At 32.4% G+C, this 21,991-nt stretch overlaps 4 protein-coding genes across 5 annotated transcripts; all 4 read left to right on the plus strand.

The window, feature by feature from the left end:
* The first annotated feature begins 2,405 nt into the window (after positions 1 to 2,405).
* LOC114381133 (GDSL esterase/lipase CPRD49-like) lies at positions 2,406 to 8,033 on the plus strand. Its single transcript, XM_028340315.1, has 6 exons — positions 2,406 to 2,818; positions 4,712 to 4,789; positions 5,083 to 5,223; positions 5,928 to 6,004; positions 6,110 to 6,259; positions 7,429 to 8,033. The coding sequence occupies exons 1-6, from the start codon at positions 2,708 to 2,710 to the stop codon at positions 7,640 to 7,642; spliced, it is 771 nt and encodes a 256-aa protein (XP_028196116.1). The 5' UTR covers positions 2,406 to 2,707; the 3' UTR covers positions 7,643 to 8,033.
* A 1,905-nt stretch (positions 8,034 to 9,938) lies between these two features.
* LOC114381767 lies at positions 9,939 to 10,331 on the plus strand. The gene has a single exon (XM_028340984.1). The coding sequence runs from the start codon at positions 9,939 to 9,941 to the stop codon at positions 10,329 to 10,331; it is 393 nt and encodes a 130-aa protein (XP_028196785.1).
* Positions 10,332 to 10,864: 533 nt separating this feature from the next.
* On the plus strand, positions 10,865 to 16,807 carry LOC114381422 (DNA replication complex GINS protein PSF3-like). 2 transcript variants are annotated; one of them, XM_028340672.1, is made up of 8 exons: positions 10,865 to 11,170; positions 13,209 to 13,304; positions 14,596 to 14,695; positions 14,952 to 15,017; positions 15,138 to 15,238; positions 15,670 to 15,762; positions 16,168 to 16,307; positions 16,426 to 16,807. In XM_028340672.1, exons 3-8 carry the CDS (start codon positions 14,651 to 14,653, stop codon positions 16,533 to 16,535), a joined length of 555 nt encoding a protein of 184 aa, XP_028196473.1. In that variant the 5' UTR covers positions 10,865 to 11,170; positions 13,209 to 13,304; positions 14,596 to 14,650; the 3' UTR covers positions 16,536 to 16,807. The 2 variants fall into 2 exon arrangements, with proteins under 2 accessions (XP_028196473.1, XP_028196472.1); XM_028340671.1 differs by lacking the exon at positions 13,209 to 13,304.
* Positions 16,808 to 20,578: 3,771 nt separating this feature from the next.
* LOC114382508 (protein EARLY FLOWERING 4-like) lies at positions 20,579 to 21,573 on the plus strand. The gene has a single exon (XM_028341979.1). It carries the CDS (start codon positions 20,673 to 20,675, stop codon positions 21,075 to 21,077), a length of 405 nt encoding a protein of 134 aa, XP_028197780.1. The 5' UTR covers positions 20,579 to 20,672; the 3' UTR covers positions 21,078 to 21,573.
* Positions 21,574 to 21,991: the final 418 nt, after the last annotated feature.

The raw sequence follows: 21,991 nt of genomic DNA on the forward strand, positions 1-21,991 counted from the left end.
TCTGATGTTTTTTTTAATAATGTTTATAATTGACGGAAACTTATTAAAAATTTATGAATCTCATTTCTCATTTAATGTTTATCTCTTGTGACTTAAAAATGAGATTTACCTAATAAATTTGAGTAAATTACAATAACTTCGAGATTTCGTGAAATTACATAAGCATTCCATATTTTTTTAACTAGTACTTCTGCTTCCCTATAGGGAGTATTAGTGTAAGATTTAAGAGAATATTAGGATAATGTTTTTTAAACTTATAAATGGGGTTAGTGTAATATTTTCAGACTTAAAAGGAAATTAATGTAGAGAAAAAGTGAGATTATCCGTAGTTACATGAAATCTTAGGACATGTTTGTATAATTTGTTAAATAAATTTCAATCAATTATAAAAAATAATGTTATAATAAAAAGTGTCAAAAAGTGATGGCAATAATAATATTAGTGTCATGATGACAATAACAATGATAAAGATCATACTCAAAAGTAAATAATATGTCTTGTTAAAAATAAAAGTTAAATTCACCATTTTTTTGTTTTAAAAATAAATGATAAAATGTATAAAAATGAGTTAAAATTTGAGTCATGTTTTGAAAATTATGTTTAAAAATTAAAAATTTGTAATCACCTCAAACAAAACCTATTTTTTTTAAGTTCATTAGGTTGAACCAAATTAATAACATTTTTTTAATTCTTTTTAAAAATTATTTTTAATTACAAATATCATGAAAATAGATTCGTTTGCTTGAAGTTTCTATATAATTTTACTATGAAAAAAAACATGTTTCTTTTTCTATATAAATAAGAAAAAGAGAAATCTTATTAAAATTTATGACAAATTTTTTCGTGACCATTTTAATTTAAAATTTCATTCCCAAATATTCATATAGAAAATTAAAAGAAGGATTTTTGACGTAACATCATGATGTAAACATGACGTGTGAGCAAAATTCATAATGTGAAATGATTAATAAATAACTATTTTTATTAATATATGAATAAAAATTTTGAACTCTAAATTTATGTATATAGAAAAATATTTATTGAGAAATTAAGTGTCCGATGTGAAATGTCAATAAATGAAGCAAGACCAACCGAAGTTTTGTTTGTAAAACATTTAGGCCAATTCAATTCATCCTAATTTTCGCGTCTTAATTTGTGGAGTCGGGACAAGTTGAGTGACCTATTTTGATAGCCTTTAAAGAGGCGTTTGCTAGGGAAGAAATTTTTTGATTTCTTATGAATCTTAAATTGAGAATTTTGGTTTCTTATTTTTCATATCTATTTTTAAAAAATATCATTCCTAGGAAATAATATTTTTTGAGAATGTTTTTTAGTTAAATTTATCACAAAATTATTTTCATAAAGGTAAGATACTATTTTTTATGAGTTTGTTTTTTTTTTTTGTGATAAAAATCTCACGTTACTCATATTAGATTATTTAATGTGATAAATAATTAGAATGATAAGTATAAAATATCACATTATTCTTTAATTTTGTCCCAGTAGGATCATTCATAGGTTAACAAAACCTAACCAAACGTGTGTATGTGTAACCTACCTATCCCTGAGTTCAATTTTGAGTTAAATGCCCCTCATGCATCAAATACACCCCCTGATATCTTGGGGGCGGTTTCCCATATCTTGATCTGGTTGTTGCTCCGAAGATCTTTGAGAGCATACCCTAAATGGTTACAATATGATTGAGATTGTGCCCCCTATGACGTGGTTATAATAATTATTGTGAAATTTGTAATCATAATTGGTGTAGGTCGATTATATTTGAGTTATAGGTCAATTTGGGGTTTATACACTCGATCGGTACCCCGATCAAGAGGGTACACAATCCTTTAGTCTTAAGTGCGTAAACACGAATAGACTCGAACTCAATCATGACTCAGTTGGCATATGATCAGAGGAGTACACAACTCCTCAGTCTCAAGTGCAGAAGCACAAAGAGACTCAAGCTCAATTATGACTCGATCGATATATGATAGTATGATGCACAACTCCTCAATCTTGAGTGAGTAAACACGAAGAGTCTCAAACTCAATCATGACTCAATCAACATATGAATGGAGGATGCAAATCCCTCAGTTTCCAGCTCATAAGCATGAAGAGACTTGAGCTCAATTATGACTCAATCAACATATTTACATGGAATAGATAATCCCTTAATCTCAAGTTATATGGCCAAAAGATATAAAGTTTGTTAAAAAAATATATAAACTCCTAAAAGAATATTTAACAACCAAATTTATTTATAGAAAAATATAGTTCCTAGAAATTTTGATTGTGGAACATGAAAAAGCTTTCGTTATACTAATCACTTCCTAAATTCTCGAGAATAAAAATAAAATGATTGTGAGCGTAAACCGACTTTTTATTTTTCCCTTTTTTGGGTGAATGATGATGGGGAGAGTGGAAGGCTGGAAGGTGAGATCATAACCAAACATTTTGAGATGCTTTAAGGAATCAAAATCATCATTGATAATCGATAACCAAACCAAACCTTAAACAATTTGCTTTTAGTATCCCACAAAATACAAACATAGGCTGCATTGACTCCACGAGCTTAGGAACAGACTCCTCTGTATCTTGTATTTTTATATATACTCTCCCTTCTTCTCTCTCTCATGCTCATTCTTAACCTCAACAACTCACTCAACTAACGTTACAGAGAGAGAGAGAGAGAGAGATTAGGAGGGAAATGGCTGCACCTGCGAGGCCTCTGTTCGTTCTCTTCGGATCCTCCATTGTCCAACTCAGTTTCAGCCATGGTGGTTGGGGTTCTCATCTTTCTGACATCTACTCTCGTAAGGTATTACTAATCAACTCATCACTCTCTCAATCTCTCATTCTCTGTTATTGCTTACAACTTTCACCAACAATTGTGATTTCTTCCATTGTTGGTGCTGACCAATACAATTTCAATATAATCATATCATGCATCCTCCAATGACATGTGAATGTTATTTCCTCAACAAACTCAACGCCACTCTTCTCTTTCTTTCACTTTTCCCATAAAGGGTTTCATTCATTGGCTCATCTATAGGGGATGCTTACCAATTCTTCAATTTTAAAAGCTAGTTTGGTTTTTCACTTTTTTGTTCCAATTCACATCACGCGGACTCTAAAAAACTACTCCATGTTGCTTCCCATCTGGGACTGAGAGACAAGATTTTTTTTTATCCGTGAGAATTAAAAATAGTGACACATGTTTACAATAACTCATATATCTTATTCAATCAACTGCAATTTTGGTCTCAAAGTCAGGGTTTTTTGAGTGTATGTGACCGCGATAGTGACCACATGGTTTGCAATTTCCCATAACATCAAGGAACGCGACAAAACCGCGTCTGCAACCAGAATTTAAAACCTTGCTGAGCGACATCTTGGGGCTGGTGAAAAAAAGACCTTTTTGTTGCTTGACTTTTTCCTGGCTTGTGAAGAAAAGTCCCAATAGTGGTTGGTCACAGTGAAAATGGACTACAAGCCCAGGTGACCTTAATTGCAATGTCAGTTAGGGGCTTGAATCCTAAAGTCACCATTCTGGAAAAAAGTTTTACTTTTACCTAATCACCACCCGATTGAAGGGTAGTCTCAGAACTTTGTTTGTGGGGATACCCAGTCATAGACAAGAAAAAAAAACCTCTTTTTGGTCCTTGACAGTTTGGGCTCTTCAATCCTTGAAAAGCAACACCAAAATCATCCTTTTGTGTACAAACTATGATGAGATTGAGGGATTAGATTTGTGTCCAAAGGAATACAGTGTTTTTCACTTATCTTTTAGGGACCAAATTGATGTCAACCCATTTTTTCAGGGATCAAAATGGTAATTTACTCTAAAAAAAATTTAGCTACTCAATTATTGCTCAAATCTTATCTTTGACTCGTGTCTCATTAGCTGTGTATGATTTTCAAAACAAAGAAGTGAATTTGAATAAATTTACTTCAGTGCATGAATGTTGATGATACTAAGCTTCAAGTGTAACATCATGGTTGACTTCTCTAGAAGTATTACCATTATTGCATTTGACTAAGTATTCCCTCATTTAGTTAGAGGCAATTTGGACAAAGTTGTTCTTTACAAGAACTTGTAGGAGAAGAAAATAAGATGAAGTAAGAAGGTAAAATAAATCAAATTTCTCTTATCAGTTAAAATAAACTTATGCATATTAACTTATGAAAAAATTTAAACTAGGAAGCTTCTAAAAATGTTGAGGTACATAAGTTGATTTTAACTTATAGAGAAGTTTGATTCATACCTTTTTTTTTTTTCTTCCCCTTTAAGTACTTATTGAAAAACTTATCCAAATTGAACCTTAATGAGTTTAATAATGGAAATTTGAAGAAGAAAATCATAAAGTTAGTCAATTATTTTAATTTGTAAATTCTTTTTGGTTTACTTTCGTTTTGGTTACTGCTATGTATTTGTCCTGCTCATGCCTTCAAATTTTATATTTTACCCTTCCTAATAATCACCTAAAAGATGCTCTGAATGATTACAAAGTAGGAAGCATGTGCAATGGTTGTATCCAGGCATTTACATCTCATAAGTGTGGGTAAAGAGGAAACCTAAGTACTAAGTAACCATGCATTCTCCTCTGTGCTTATCATGAGCATTTTTTCTTTTTGTTTCTCTTTCGCTAATGAAATATTAAGGAGAATAGTCATCTTTTAAGTTATGACGGTGCAAAATTTCTTGTTGTAGGCCGACATATTGTTGCGAGGATACTATGGATGGAACTCGCGACGTGCCCTCCAAGTCCTTAATCAAGTTTTTCCAAAGGTATTGTACCTCTAAAGCAACCATTCACATGGCAGAACTCAAAACCAAAATGATGCCTTTGGTGCAGCTATTCTTCACTTCAGCTGATGCTTGATTGATGTAGCCTGTAGTTTAAAATGATTTATCAGTTAAAGCACAAAGTTTCTTGAAATGATATATTTTTTCCCCAGTTCTTTATGCATTTTGATGTCCTAATGGGATATCTCACTAATTTTATACTCTTTCAATTTGATAGTTTGATGTAGCTTATTATCCTTCTTACATTATATAATTTTCTGTATCCCACTTCCCAGGATGCTGCAATACAACCTTCTCTTGTGATAGTTTATTTTGGAGGTAATGATTCCATGGGTCCTCATTCGTCTGGCTTAGGCCCTCATGTGCCTCTTCATGAATATATTGAAAACATGAGAAAGATTCTGATTCATATTCAGGTACTTCTGCGCTGTTAATTACCAGGTTCTTTTGCTGTATAGACAGACATCTTCACTTTCAGACACATAGAGCACTAGACAGTTCATTTTTGTTAATATGGAAGCTAAACTATTTCTTTAAAATATCAAGTTTGAGGAAATACACTTGACTTATTGAAGGCTTAGCCATCACATTGATGTATATCTTACCTATCTTTGGTTCTCCAAAGTTGTTTCTCACAAATTTCTCAGTGGAATAGATCAACACAAATCAATAGTATATTCAATTATGAAATGTAGTTTGCCTGAGGTCATTTTATTCACATATAATTTTATATGACAAAACATATTTAAAATAGTTTGGTTGCAGAATTAAGATGTGGAGGTGTCAAGAAAATATAGTCTGTGGATAATAGTGGACACCATTTGAAATGGACAAAGTGAATATTGTTCTATTTCATTTAGTGTATTTTTCCAAATATTAACAAGCTAAACGAACCAGGGAAATGCGAAAAGAGAAAACAGCAAAAATAAAAAAGGATATCTAAGAAAACATAGTGAAAAATATTTGCAGTTATGCAGGAACGGCAGCAGATTGTAACTTCTATATTGAAGAAAAATGAATCTTAAATATGATGATCTTTTGCCTACTATGATGATTAAAAAATGCATTTTTAAAAGGGAAATTATTATTTGTAATTTAATAAGAGGGTATTAATTGTCAGGGTCTCTCTGAAAAGATACGTATCATTGTTCTCAGTTGTCCTCCAGTCAATGAGGAAAAAGTGCGTGGAAACACTAGGTAGCTTGATGATATATTTTTTCCGCTCAATTTTTCATCTCTGTACTTGTGTTCAGATAACACCATAAGTTTTAACCTTGATTTTTAATCCCCTTTCTTAATCAGTGGAATTTTTAGTGAGCTGGTAAGAACAAATGAATTGTGCCAAAGCTACTCAGAAGCTTGTATTAAGCTATGCAAGGAACTGGATGTCAAAGTTGTTGATCTTTTTAATGCACTGCAGAAGAGAGATGACTGGATGAATGCTTGTTTCACGTAAGCTTCTTGACTTTATCGTTCTCTCCCCCGCCCCCCAAATACCACTAAAATTCCGAACGCTGTCATATTGCAATCTAATTGTTTAATACCCAAATCCTTCCCTAGCTCTTTTCCAGTATCTTGAGCTTGTAATCTTCCATCTTAAAAGCATACTGACTGATGCAATCTTCTGATTAATTTAGACCTGCATCAGTTACTTGCTTGCAAGTTGTAGAATCTCTTATTTTCCTTTTCACTTCACTGGTTTGCATGTCCATACAATTCGAACTATTTTTTATCTTTCAAAGATTGGAATGACATTAACTTGGTTTTTGATCCTAATAGATAAGTCATATCAATTTAGTTCTTGAAAGTTGGAGACTGAATGTCCTCTAAATAAATTGACATCAATGTAGATCCTCAATAATAGAAAGATGACATCAATTTACTCCCTAAATCTTGCGGTTTGTGCATAGAAGGATGGTTTTTTGGTTACTTTCCACGGTTGAGGTACTAAATTGATGCAATATCTCTTAGGGAGTTAGAGGACAAAGTGATGTCTACCGAACCTTCCAAGGACCAAAATGAATTTTCACTCTAAAATTTATGTGCACTCCTGACTGCTTTTACATTTAGTGTCTTCATTTCATTGGGTTTCATCTATCAGAATTCAGTGATAAGAAACAGTGCTTCAACAATAGGTTGTGGAACATGTTTTTCTGAGAGGTAAGGTAGTCACAATGAAAAAAAGGACAAAACTTAGATCCAAAGCTATGTTGCATTGATTAACAAAGTAATCACATAATTTTGGTGTCATTTTCTAATAAGAATTGGAGTTTCATCTTGAAAGTTTATGTTGACCTGTAATGCAAACCTGTATTGCATAGATTAGTGAAGTAAAACTTTGTTTTTTATTAGAGAATAACATCAAAAGCATTTATGGATCTGCATGAGTTTTTTCCTAAAAAGGTGTGAAATAGGGGGAAAAAAGCCACACTGGATGTCAAAACCATTGTTCATCTGGTATATATTTTCATCTCCATATGATAGTTTTTTTTTCTTTTCTGATTTCTTGTGAAATATATTAATTAACTGCCTTCTTTTACATGTAAATGAGAATGTTGTTAATTAATATGTTAACCTAAACGATATCTTTAATGTGTTGTCATCTTCTATTCGTTTTGCAGTGATGGTATCCATTTAGCAGCTGAGGGAAGCAAAATTGTGGTTAAGGAGATATTGAGAGTGCTTAAGGAAGCAGAATGGGAGCCATGCCTCCACTGGAAATCCATGCCTACTGAATTTGCAGAAGACTCACCATATGATCTTGTTGCTGCTGATGGGAAAACTACACTGAATCCTTCTGAGTGGACTTTTTACAGAGAGATTCAGTGGGATTAGGTTGTTAGGTTATCAACTTTAATCATAATCATTTGCTCTGGCCTCCATTCAGGAGCCAACCTTTCTGCCAGATCCTGCAGGATTTAGCAGTTTCATATATTATATACGTTCTGCTTAGACATGTTGAGTGGTTATTTGGTGATATCATTGCCCTATATTTTAGATAGTCTTTTTTTATTATTCATCAGGATTGTTATTTCATAATTCAGCTGAAAGTTACCTTAATAGAATAGATCCATTCTTCCATAGCTATCTGCAAATTTCATTAGTTTCATAGAATGGTATCCAACTCCTAAGAAATTATTTTCATCTGTATGGAATGTATAAGGAATGAGACATAATAATTCATTATTTCAAAACTTGATGATATAAGATGAGATTGAATCTGAAATCCTTGCACTTGGTGCCAAAGATTACTATCAACGTGTGCTGATCACCGCGTAATGACATTTGAACAATACTACCTCCGGTCTTTATTATAAGAAACAAATACATTCTCATAATAAGGACCTGAGGTAGTAGACTAGTAGTATCTTTTTTCAATCACCTTTACACCGTTTCACAGCTTACACATGTTGTTACAGAGTATGATGACTAGCATACAAATTATAGGCGTTAAAAAAAAAAAGAAAAAAAAATCATTGCATATGAGAGCTTAGCATAGATACTTGCATTAAAGAATATTGATAGTATGCAAACAGTAATGTTCATAACGCATTCCAGTTGAAATAATTTACCCTGATTTATTCCCACTCTACATAAGGGATGTTAGGACGCACACATGACCGGCGCTAACAGATTATTGTATATAATATATACTTCATTTACACACTCGGACTTGTAGAGCATAAAATAAAATTATTTATTTTTTACAATATTTCTATTTATTGGTATCTCATTGAATACTATAAATTTTCAAATACATTTTAACTCTTTCGATGAGGATAACTCTGTAAAAAAAGTTATTTTACTGTAACAGCGTGTTATTAATGATTTTCTTAAAAAGTATGTATTAGTTTAAAAGATAAAATATTCACTAAAATAAATAAATAGTATAAGAAGGGAAAATAATATTTTATTTTAACATCAATTAATCAAAGTAAACTCCAAAATAGGAATTCACACATTCGATCGGGCTATTTTCTAATCTCCTACATATGAAAAAAAAATAGCCACTTACTGTTGACCACAGGAAAACTTGACTGAAGCTTTTATAATAACTAGAAATTTTGGTGCATTGCACAAATATTCTTAAATTTACCAAACCAGTCACAAGTTCGAGTGAAACTGGAATTTCCTTAAGATTTTTGAATTTGAGTCATATGATTGAAAAAAACTGGAAGAGAAGATCCCACTAAAATCCGGGGTTCTATCTATATATTTCACACTTCATTGTGACATGTGTAATAAAATATAAATAAGTTAAAATTGAAATCAATTGATAATTTCTGTATCTATATTTCACAATTTTGACAACATGTAATTAAATTGAGCTAAGTGCTAAGTCTTCTGCAAGCCATTAAACAAGCCTTTTGTTTTGTTAAACGTGTATTTAAGTTGTAGGAGTAGCAGGCAAGTGCCCATAAATTTCAGCAGCAAAGAATGCACATGTCAGATGTCACCAAATAGACACAGTCACGCAGGCATGCATCATTTAGAATTTGTGATGGCTAATACCCGCGTGCAGGGGCCGCAATACCATGCCAACACTGTGCTATAAATATGGCCTAGACTTTTTCATCCATAACAACACACAAACACAATCAATCATGGCCAAAGTACCTTGGTGTCTTCGGCATCTCCTTTATTCTGCTCTTCAGCCTTTGTCTCCTTGTCCTTATTAATGGTAACATCCTAATCTCTTCACCTACTACTCCAATGTCACATTACCCCTCTCTCTCTCCAACAAGATATATATGCTCACACAAATCCAACAAGATGAATTTTCTTTTTCTTCCAATACTATTTTTTAGTAGAAACCACAGACATTTTCTGCACAAGACAATTTTGTTCGAACGAGAATTTTACTAGTTAAGCTGAAACATTCCTGTACCGATTGATCTACACTAAAAATTTAATATATTACATGCATCTTATTAACTAATAACTACTCCCTTGTCCAAGAAGTGTACATGATGTTAGCTAGTAATATGCCAGTTAATTAAACTCAAATATTTCAATGCCTGGCTTGATTTGTATATCTTAATTTATTAACTGGAGTCAACTGGGTCTAGTTCAGTTGGTTGAGTAGGATGTATGAGTTATTGTAAATCCTCTAATACTGTCTTGGATTCCCATGGGTAAAAAAAAATACTATTTACAGGGACTTGACAATGTCTATCTTAATTTTTTTTTGTTCCTAATCTATTATTATGCAGAGGCACGAGTGGTGGAGGCAAAGATATGCGAAAAGTACAGCAAAACATGGTCAGGGTGGTGTGGCAACTCTAACCACTGTGACAACCAATGCAAGAAATGGGAAGGTGCAAAATTTGGATCATGTCACTGGGACTTGGGCGGAAGGCTTGTTTCTGCTACTTCAACTGTCCAGGTTTATGTGCTAAGCGCAGCAAGACATGGTCTGGTTGGTGTGGCAGCTCCAACAACAGTGGCAAGCAATGCAGGACTAAGGAAGGTGCAATTCATTGAGCTTGTCACGTTAACGTTCGGGCTTGTGACTGTTATGTAATTGCCTTAAATGATATAGAGACCTTATGTAATTGCCTAAAGACTCACATGGCCAAGAACAATTAAAACTATACTGTTGAAAATCATAAAAAAATGAACATTGCCCAATGTGTAGATTTCCATAACTAGTATTTTAGTTTTTACATATCACACAATAATTATTTTTTACATTATTACTAATTTTTATAACAAATAAATATTTATATATAAAATATATTATATATAAATTATATTTTAGATTTATAATGAAGAATTTAAATTATAATATAAGTTGTTTTGAATTCTTACAAAATTATTAAAATTTAATATATTAATAGAGATAAGGAATGTAGATTGAAAAAATAGGTGTTAACAAATATTAATTATATAAAAAATAATGACAAAATAAGAATAGTTGGAGATAGTTATTTTTTTTTTTACTAATAATGTGAGAATTGAAATGTATGTACAAAAAAAAGAGGAGAAAATATTAAAAATATGCAAATAAAAAAGGTGAAAATCATGTTTATACTTTATATACTTAGTTGTGACTTCTGAACCGAGCGGTTAATCCGTTCATGGAAATTTGAAAACGCGCCATCACTAAAACGGAAAATTTCGAAACGCGCCAAGTTTCAAAATCACGAATTCGAAGAATAAACCCTAGTTTCCTTCCCCCAACCAAATGCACGAGTCTGTCCTCGGACAACAAATTCTTACCATCTCTCTTCCTTAATTGTTCAGTTGTAGACAAACCCTAATCCCTAAAGTTTCAATTTTCGTCATTCATTCAGTGCTCGCTCTCCTGCATTCGCACCGAGAGCTCCGTGCGAGACTCCAGCTCTGAATTGGCACCACAAGGTAAAAAGCTCAGTTCTCTCTCTGCGCCTCAGCTTTTGAATCCATCTTTCACTTTTTGGGCTTGGATCCGTTACTCTGTAATGTGTTTATCTGTTTTTATTTTGAATTTGTCAATACGCTCTACATTCTGAGAATGAATTCTTTCGTGTATGTTCATGTGAAACATGGTTGTTAAAATTGCGAGTTTGTAATTACGATTTGAGGTGATTGCTTTACTTGTAAATTTGAATTTGTGGAGATATAAGGTTTGGTTGAGTGGTTGAGAAGGAGAGGAAGGAGGGAATGGTTGTGGGTTTGATCCCTCGTAACAAAAACTAACAAACTAACGATTAATATTTGCTCATAAAAAAATTTGAATTTGTAATTACCACTATAGTCCACGACTCAGTTACTCAACACAGCACTTGCTATGTAACTTACGTGAGTACGCAACCACTGAAGGCACATCACAAATTCGTTACACGACTCAGTTACTCTCAGCCATTGAAGGCATAGCTTTAAGCATCAATCCATTGAACCATTGAAGGCACAGCATAAAGCATTGAACCATTGAAGGCACAGCACAAAGCAGCGAACCGTTGAAGGCACAATACAACACGTAACTCGACCACTTCTCTTGGCCATTGAAGGAACTGATTTGATCTGATTTCATGAAATCCAAATCGAAAATGAGAAACCCTAGTCTCCAAATTGGTAAATCTCACTTTGCAAAATCTCAATTCTTAAATTCATCCCAAACCCAATTTCTTAACCCTAAACTCCAAACTGGTAAAATGTGTGTGTTCTTTGTAGTGTTTTCTTGCCAAAAAAAAGGGCATTGAGATTGGTGAATTCATTTGGAGTAGAACAATACTGGTGCGTTTGATCTTTTATGAAAGGGAACTCAGACATGAATTGAATGTGCTTCTGTTACTGGGAATATTGAACCTTATGAAATGGAACTTACACTTGAATTAATTGCATGAGCTTCTTGTTAGTTTACAAAGCGTATTTAGTGTTATTAATATTTGAATCTGCATAAGAAGCAATGCATTTTTGTTGTTTGTAATGGCGTGTTTGATCTTTTATGACATATTGACATGGAATTTAGACATGAATTGAATGTGCTTCTGTTACAGTATATCAGTGAATTCATTTAAATTTTTACATTGTTTTTATGATTAGTTTATTATAGTTATGATTAGTATAACAGTGAACAAAGGTAATGCAATTTTTTTTGTTTATAATTATGATTAGTTGCCAAATGGTTTGTTAAAGAATGACCGTAAAGTAATGAGATTACATGAGATCTATTAACTTTAAATATCCCTTTTTTCTTGGAGAAAGCTTCTCACGGATCTAAATCACAATAGTAAAACCAAGTTCTTGAGTTCTCCTCAAATATGTTTCACCTCTTATTGTTCAATCTTTATTTTCTTCAGTTGACATTAGAGAGAAACAAAGCCTTTTTGTCATTAATATTATGGTTATTTGGTTATTGTTGTCAGATTTATCCTTGTTTTAATTGTTAGTAACATTATTAACTAAATTTGCTGAATTGTTGGTAAAGTCTATCAGGTTAAGCTCTGACTCTATACATAGCTCAAGCTTAGGTGTTATTCATTTTGACATTAATTATTTGTGTAGGCTTTTGTCCTATCACACTAATTTGTTGGTCCTGATTCTGTGCAATGTTATTGCAACTATCTGAAGTTTGGGAAAGCTTAATTAACTGAGAAATCTTTGGTCATGGATTTTGTCCTAATTGCCTGGGATCTGGATCTGGAATGGTTGCCTGAGGTGAACATTTCTGTGTCTTGAGTTTGCTGGTGAAGAAGTCAGTGATTTTATTTACTCTAATGCCCTACATGCTTTGTTATTCTTTTAATACTATATGTGCTTCTCATTTGAGAGGGGATGATTTCATTCACATAGAGTTATTTTGAAAGTGTCCTATAATGTATCAGATCAGATCTCTCTATCTCTTTGCTATTGTTACTTTTGTAATGTTAAACATTTTATTGATGAAAATGATTCTTTGATAATTATGCTTCCTAAGGATGTTCTGGTGATACGAGGCCTCCTACCAGAGGGTGGAAGTTATCCAAGCATGTATTTTTCTTCCTAAGAATACACTCCCCTTTGACTCCTGAAGGTTATACTCTAAAATTAAGCACAAATTTATTATAGTTTAAATTGCAAAATGAAAGTCACAAGATATGTCAGATAAAAGAAAATAAGCATGTCATATCATAAAGTCATAAAGGTAGAAAGAGAGCTTTGGACTCTGATATTGCTTCTAGTGTGGGGTATAATAATTCCAATTTATACCTGGAGTAGTTTTCATTCAGCAAGTTAGGTTTTGGATAAAGGTGCTTTTTGGAGGGTTGGAAATGGCAATGATATATGAATATGGTCAGATGGTTGGCTACCCTATCAGAATGGTCACCATGTTCGGAGCCCATCCTCACTGTTACCTTCTAAATTCTAATGGTACAGTTTCATCTTCAACTAAACTATATTCCAGTACATGGTACTCAGAATTAATCCAACAGATTTTCCACATGTACCATTTGAAGCAAACCAAATATTTCAAATTCCACTGCCGAACTTTAAAGTTTCAAACCTATTTTGCTGGGATGGTATGAAAGATAAGTGTAGGAAAAGATGAATGATGTGATAGGAAGGAAAAAAACATTATTTAAGTAATATAACTCTTAATTAATTAGCAATGATGCTGTTATCTTATGGGCATTATTCCGTGACATTGTGGCTTTCTTTCTGTTTCCTTTTTTCAAGTTGAAACTTAAATTCCACCTGCAAATTATTTAAACCTATTCCTACAGACATAATTCCAGTTGGAAGATCTTGTATTATGATCTACAGTACAAATCTTTCGTTATGAGTTCCAAACATTAAGATTGTCCTGTATATTGTTTTAGATTTCCCCAAATGCCTGTGCCCAAAATCCATATGGCCAATGTTAACTCACAGTTGGCCTAACCTATAGGGTGAGCTAAGGCGCTAATATATTTAAGACATGGCCTAATTTTATTTGTTTAAATTTAGTGTCTGGCCCTGAGCAACAAATTTTCACATTCAACTAGGAGTTAGGGTTTTGCTTTGCTTGATTCACCTCTCCCCTTCTTCATTTACTATTGACTCATTTTTCATTATTTTTTGAAAGTTGTGTTCTTTTTCCCTTTTTATGTGATGTATATTTTCTGTGCTTTTGTATTTCTTTTAAATGGAACTGCAACAACAGATGCAGGTTCTGAGTTTCATATTGATATTTTTTTTTTATTCTGCCATTTGTAGAACAGATGCTGGTTGTCTTAGCTGATTGATTTTTGTTGTCTTTGTTATTAGTTCAATCACAGTTTGCTTTTGTAATAAAAAATTATAAATGTATGTCATGTTTCAAACAAAGTTTTTTTAATTTGCAGTTCACTCTTTCGATGAGTTAAAAGAAAGTATAGAAGCAGCAAGCTGGAGGATAGGATGGCTAAGTACTATGATATTGATGATATTATCATTGAGGAAGAGGTAGGCATCAGACTCTTCATTTTTTTTTAAAAAAAAAATTGCTTCCAATTGATATATAAGGGAATGGTAGTTTTGAAATATTTGATTTTTTTGTAATTAAGGGAAATTGTTTTGCTACAGTATCCTTAAGATGTCATGGCCTGCGATGTTTTATGTTGTTGCCAATTTTAATTGCATCAATTCATTATATCTACTATACATAATGCAACCTGAAATTCTTACCCTAACACTAGGGTTTGTTATGTTCTTGTCACAGACTGTGTCAGTTATATTTCAGAGGGCTGCATCTGGAGTGGGAATAGATCCCAGTTCTTCAATCTTTGTAAGAGTCATTTACACTCTTCTATACATTTCCCAAGGAAAGAATTGTTGGCAGTGGCACCAGATACCTGCTCTGTGAAACTTAATCATTTGACCTAACATTACATTGTTTGATTTTCAGATTGAAACAGGTTCAAAAGTTGAACTGCCGTTTTGGCTTGCTCATGAGTTACAGTTGAGACAAGCAGTATCAGTCAATGTTCCTCCTTGTTTCAATCAAAAGTAGTGATTGTTTTATGTCTCTTTGAATTTTATAAGTACATTCTATCGTGTAATGGAGCATTGCATGACATTAATGAGTTAGGAAGCACTTTTAAGTGTATATTTCTGTTGCACCTGAAATGTTTTGGCTGACCTTTCCTATTAACTCTTGTTGCATGGGATTTAAATGGATGTTGAAGCCAATTCTTAACCTTAATTTTCATGTACATTTCATCATTAAGTGCATGGTGTCACCTGGAACTATGGGTAAAAACAAATTCAATAATTGATGTACATGGCTTTCAGAGAAATTGTTAAAAACTAATATTGGCATATGTATGCTAAAGCTGCATTGGCATTCATATCAAAATTGTTAAAAACTAATAATGGCATTTGTTGATGGGTTGAAAGTGTCAATCTTTTATCATATAGTTGATGATTCTTGATTTCAGAACAAGGCAGGAGCTCCATGCTGATTCTGCAGGTGTGGATCTGAGGTCCAGATGTCCATTTTTCTATGAATTTGGTTGCAAGATAGCACCCATGTAAGTCTTTCTTATGTCTATATTTTCTTGCTTGCATCATCTGAAATAGCCTTTTGTCTCTCTTTGGTTTAAATTTTACTCACTTATTTTAATATGTTCTCTTATATTTTGCTGATTACTTTTATGACTTTGTCTTGGACGATAGTATATGGCCATGTGTCGTGTCATCATCCATATCTAGAGTGGACCTAGGATTTTCAATTACATGCTTCATGCAGCATCTCATTCAAATCTTTATTACCACAAATTCCATTGAGTTCAGACAACCTAATAAAAATGTGTAAGATAACAAAATGTCCAAAATTTTTGCCAACCAGCTTTACCACAAATGCCATGAGTCTTTTTTCAACAACTTTGGCAACTTGTTCTATTATACATTGTTGATTTATTTTTCACTTATGGCAGAGTTGGCGACCGAACCATTGGGTTTCTGTTGTTGACTGCATTTAAGAGTAGGTACAAGGAAATTCTCACCAAGGCACATACTGTAGCATTTGCACCTGGTTCCAAATTTTGGACTATTCTAACAAAAGAAGAGATCTACTGTGAGATGTTATCCTTGCTAAATAAATGAAGCATGACTTTAATTTTCATTTATGTGGTCACAAACTTTTCCCTCGTGAGTTATTCAATTTAATTTGTTTATTCTAATGCTCTATGTAGTGTATGAGACAGCTCAATCTGCAATGGCATCCTTCAAGAAGTGGCGAATGGGGGGACCCAGATTTCAGATAGCTTCTGTTCTGGGAAGAAAGAGAAAATCTAAGGAATAGATGCTTTAACCTTATTACTTATTAGACATTTGTTAATGCCAATGTTTTGCACCTGCAAATTACAAGATGTTTTGAATAATGGATAAAAAATGCTAAATTTATGTTAAACATACAATACAATGTCTTGTAATTTACAATATTGCTAGAAATAGAAGAAAACTGGATACTGAAAATAGATATACAAGTGAATTTATTGCCCTTCTTGTGGCTATGTTGTGTGCCACGAAATCTGGCGACTTAAGCAAGTTCTGGTGGTTGAATTTTCTGCACTACTGATCATGTGTTATTTGTGCTACTGTGTACTAAGGGTCACCTAAACAGGGTATTACAGGTTGTGTTAAGAAACAAGGCTAACAGTCAAACAATCTTACTTTGATTTTTTTATATATTTAGTAATATCGTAATTAGGATCTTAGGTTTCTTGATACTCTAAAGTATCTTTACAAGCTTTAGATTCTTGGACTGACTATTAATCAGGATTTAATTGCACTTAAAATTTATTATCTTTTATTGAGAATGTATTATGTAAGGTTGAATCTAGATATTCTCCAAGAAACTCAAAATGTGTTGAATTGGTAACATATGGTATTCAATTCCATTAATTTAATAATTTCATTCCCTCTCCTGTGCCCTTTCTTGTAATTATCTCCACTTGTTATCTTGATTTCTTCCCATTTATTATGGAACACAAATAGGTTCTTACATTCATACGTCAAAACAATTTAGTCCTACTACATGAATATAATTCTGTTGAATTTGTTTAGATGCCAATTAGGACCTATTTACTTGTGTTTTTATTTACTGTTTTCATTCATTGTTTTTACTCTTTAATTACAAAATTACTACTTTGTTTTCATTATGATTTTTAAAAAATATTTTGCACATGAAACACCGAAAATAACTTTTTTTATACAAATTTTAAAAAGAAGGAAAATTAAAAGAATAAAGTAGTAGTTTTTTAATTAAAAAAATGAAAATACAGGTAAGTGAAAACAGTAGAATATTCGCTTAATTTATTTTTACAAGATTCTAAGAAAATTAAACCAGATGATCTAATTAAAATTTAAAAGTAAATACAAGCGATATTATCTGAAATTAAATATTCAAATGAAAAACATGCAAGTTAAAAAAAAAAAGGAAAGGAAATATAACATTAAAATAAGGAATAAGTTAAACTCACGTTCGTAAGTCTCTTTTTGGATGCTTATACAATAACATCAAAATTTGTATTCTCTTTGTCGTAGTTTAAGAACTGTTATTATGCCTCTAGTAAGATTTTTTTTAAAAAAAAAAGCATTGAAAAGTGAAAAATAATTACCAAGATATTTGTGCTGCTGAAATTTTTAACTCGTAATTAACCCATCCAAGATATTTTGGTTGAAACTGAATCTAGTTGATGAAGTTAGCCATGCCTGAGTGAATCAACAATCGTATTCGACATTGATATCATAACTACCCCATAACTAGTAAGGTTCTCTTGTGTGTTGGGACCAAATATGTTGCCCTTTTTGCCTTTTTGTTGTTGTTTGAAGGTATATATTCGTCTAACTGATGGTGCTTCCCCTTTTTTTAGGCCTAAACTGTAGTAGATATTTTGGTCTATTCTGAGTTGTGTGTGTGTGACATATGAAATGAGATATTAATATAAGATATTTATTCGACGGCGTATACACTTTCCAATCCACGGAGGCAGAAACACGGTTCTTTCTTATCGTCGTGGCAATGCACTTTTTCACTTTTTGCATCCAACCCTCTTAGATATTTTCAGCTCCATGCTATCCCCACTCGCACCTTGCCGCGTGCAACTTCCTCAACCTTTGTTGACCCTCGTTTTTTTTAATGGACGGATAGATTCATTTCTAAATTTTTAAGAGCATTGACTGAATGACTGATATTATATATTTGTAATTACTAATAAATAATAAAATAAATAAAAGTAATCAAACGTGAATCATTAAATTGTTTTAATTTTTTCCACCCAAAGTTCACCAATTAAATTAGAAAACACTCAATTTTTTTCCTATTCAAATCCTAATATTCACATACTACAAAGTATTTCAAATTTAATTAACTTCTAAGCTTTTAAAATTATTTTATATTCTAAATGAATTATGAGCCTCTAGATATTTGGATAAAAAAGGTAAATTTGAGAATTTTAGATAAAAATTAATAAAATTACTAAATTTGCTTGATTTTAAAAATGGAAAATTTTAATTGACTAAGAAAATGAAATATTAAAATCTTACATAATTCAATTAAGAGATTTTAAGCTGTAATTAAACCTTTTCTAGTTCAAACGAGGGTTCACACGAATAAAATTTGTACATATTATTAATGAGCTACTATATGTTGTTTGTATTAGTTTATTTTAATACATCTAAATTTATACTTTTTTAGTTGAGACGGAATCTAATCTATAATCTAAATTTCACATTTGATTGGGTACTAAGTACACCCAATGCAGAAAAAGAATAGAACTTAGTCAAAACAATAAAAAATATAGAAATTGAAATGTTAATAAATTTTAATCAAATTAAACTAGGGTTGATAAAATAGGTTGAATTAAGCGGATCGAATCACATCGACGGGACGAATTGACCCATTGGCCTGCCATACACACACACACACATATATATATATATATATATATATATATATTAGAAGATGTAAATATTAGTAGGTATTTATGATTTGGATTATCACTTTGTATTTTTATAAAATTTATAATATTGTTCAAAAATAAAAATACATATTTTTTATTATTTTTATATTATTTTATAAATTTAATTTCTCCAATACTTATAGAAAAAATTATATTAAAATAAAATTTAGAATAAATAATTAATATAGTTTAAGTTTTTCAACTAAATTTGCTCCTCTTAACAAAAAAACTAAATTTATTTATTTGAATTAATTGTATAAAATAAAATATATTTTTTTATTTTTAACGAACCAGCCTATCAACTCACTAATTCACCCTTAAGTGAGACATACTAGAAATTTTAACCCACTGTTAAAAGACCGGTGAGCCCACCCTAACCAATTTCTGGCACACATTAGTAGCCGGACGACCAAATCAGGTTGGACTTACGACCCCTAAATTAAATACTACTTGTTTGAATAAAATTTTATAAACAGAATAGCATTAATTAATTTAAAGTGGCCTCAAATGGTATTCTTTCGAACTTTTGACTTTTTCTTCTAAGTTATTATCTTTCCTTTTCCTTACTTTTCTGCCACCTGTGAAGTTATGATGTGGTGGACATTTCACGCGCCCATGGCTAATCGCGTGAGTATCAGGTCCATGTGCGAATGTGTGATTCTCTCTCTTAGATCCAATTATATTGCTAAAGGGGGCTCATATTCTTCGATATCCCAATTCGGCTAAATGCCGCATATTTAACTTTATAATATAAACAATGTTACTCTAATATTTAAATAATAATCTTCTAAAATAAAATCGAAAAGCGTATATATGAAGTGTGTTTTTTCTTAAATAAAAAGATTAAAATTATCAAACATTTTAATTTAAAATAAAAAGTAAATACTTTATCAATACACTGTTGTTGTCGTTAGTTCGAGTTAAGTTTAAATATGTTAAACAAGTTTCAAAATTTTAGTTTTTTCTTTTTGATATCAAATCTTCTTAAGATATTTTCTTTTTCGAAGTTATACTCTTGTTTAGTAAATGAAAAATTGATCTTTTTCAGTTGCTATTTTATTAAACAAAATTTTAATACAAAAAATCATGAATTCACCAGGTTTAAGTTAAACAAAACCATTATAGATAATAAACGTTTTTTTTAATATGTAATATAATTGCATATTATATTTAAAATTTAAATTTATTTAAATTTTAAACTACTAATTAAACTAAAATATCTGTATAACACTTGATGCATTGACTCAGAAGATATTATGATACAAAAGTTGCCTGAGAATACTTTGCCCTTGAATGAAAAAGACCATTGTTGATGTGAATCTCTTGAATAATAACATGATTGCCCCTGCAGTGTTGTGTATATATAAGATTGCCCCAGCAAGGTTTGAACTCACGCACAAAACTTGCAATGTCTGTCTCAACAAGATTTGGTTGAGTCTTCCTTTTCTCCTCCTTTTGTGTTTCATGCACAGCACATGAACTCATCCTCCTCCGCCGCAGAGTCCACCATGGAAGACCGCCGCTCGAAGAAGCACCACCGCCGTCACCGCCACCACCCCGCCACGACGACAACAACCTTGAGCACGACGACCGGGGAGTCGGACGGGGAGGTGGAGGAGGCGGAGGACGGCGACCCGGAGGCGTGGGTCACCCTGAACAAGGGGTTCCGGCAGGTGCAGTCGGTGCTGGACCGGAACCGGCTACTGATTCAGCAGGTGAACGAGAACCAGCAGTCTCGGATGCACGACAACATGGTAAAAAACGTGTCCCTCATTCAGGAACTCAACGGCAACATCTCCAAGGTTGTCTCTCTCTACTCCGATCTCAACACCAATTTCTCCAACGTTTGCCAACAACGCTCCAAAAACTCCTCCAAATAAGTCAATTCAAAAGGTTCTTCCTAAGTAATGTTTCGTGTCTGTGTCCTCTGTCTATGTCTATTGCGTATGTGTCTGTTGTTGAAGTTGAAGAATTTGTGATGGTAATTTTGGGCTTTGTTTTGTCATCAATTGTCGATAAGGACGGTGAAAAGGCGAAGCATTGTATCGTCCTCTTTACTTCTTTTTCTTTTCTTTTCTTTTTATAAAAAAAAAGTTTAGGTGAGTCGAGTTCGAAGCTCACAAAGGTTCAGACCTCAAGCTCAAAGAACACTTACAACATTATTTACATATTACCTACCAACAAATGTCACAGCAGAAATCAGAACTCACGTTCTTTGGGGAATTGAGTTCCTTTCTTATCAAGTGGACCGTCCTTCCCTTCTTTCTCTACACATACTACTATATTGTCGCGTCCTACCATTGAATAGTAACTCCAATCTCTCTGTACTTCTAAATCAATAAATTAACTTGTCATTGGATAACTTGATCATGATCATTGCTTGTGAATGGATAATTGATCCTCTCTCAGTTGCATTTTTTATTTATTTATTGTTATAGAAAGGACTAGTTTGGTTAAATATGAGAGGTTACATAACATTTCTAAAAGCTTTGATCTTCAGAGTGACTAACTGACCACTTAAAGATCAACGGGAATTGAATCTAATAGGAGGAGTTAGTCTCCTAATAATGTAATGAACCAAAGCTCGAAACTCTACTAAAAAGTGTTCACATTTAGTTTTCAACTGTGTCACCAACAATGTTGCTTTCAAAGGAGGATACTTTAAAGAAAAAAAAAAACTGACCACTTAAAGGAGTATAACACTTTTGGAGTGCAATGTCGTATTTGTGATAAATCTGGATAATGATGGCATCTGCCTTTTTCACAGGAGAAAGAAAAAGAACGTTTTGTTTAT

The sequence above is a fragment of the Glycine soja genome, chromosome 13 (genome assembly GCF_004193775.1).
Source record: "Glycine soja cultivar W05 chromosome 13, ASM419377v2, whole genome shotgun sequence".
Taxonomy (NCBI): Eukaryota; Viridiplantae; Streptophyta; class Magnoliopsida; order Fabales; family Fabaceae; genus Glycine; species Glycine soja.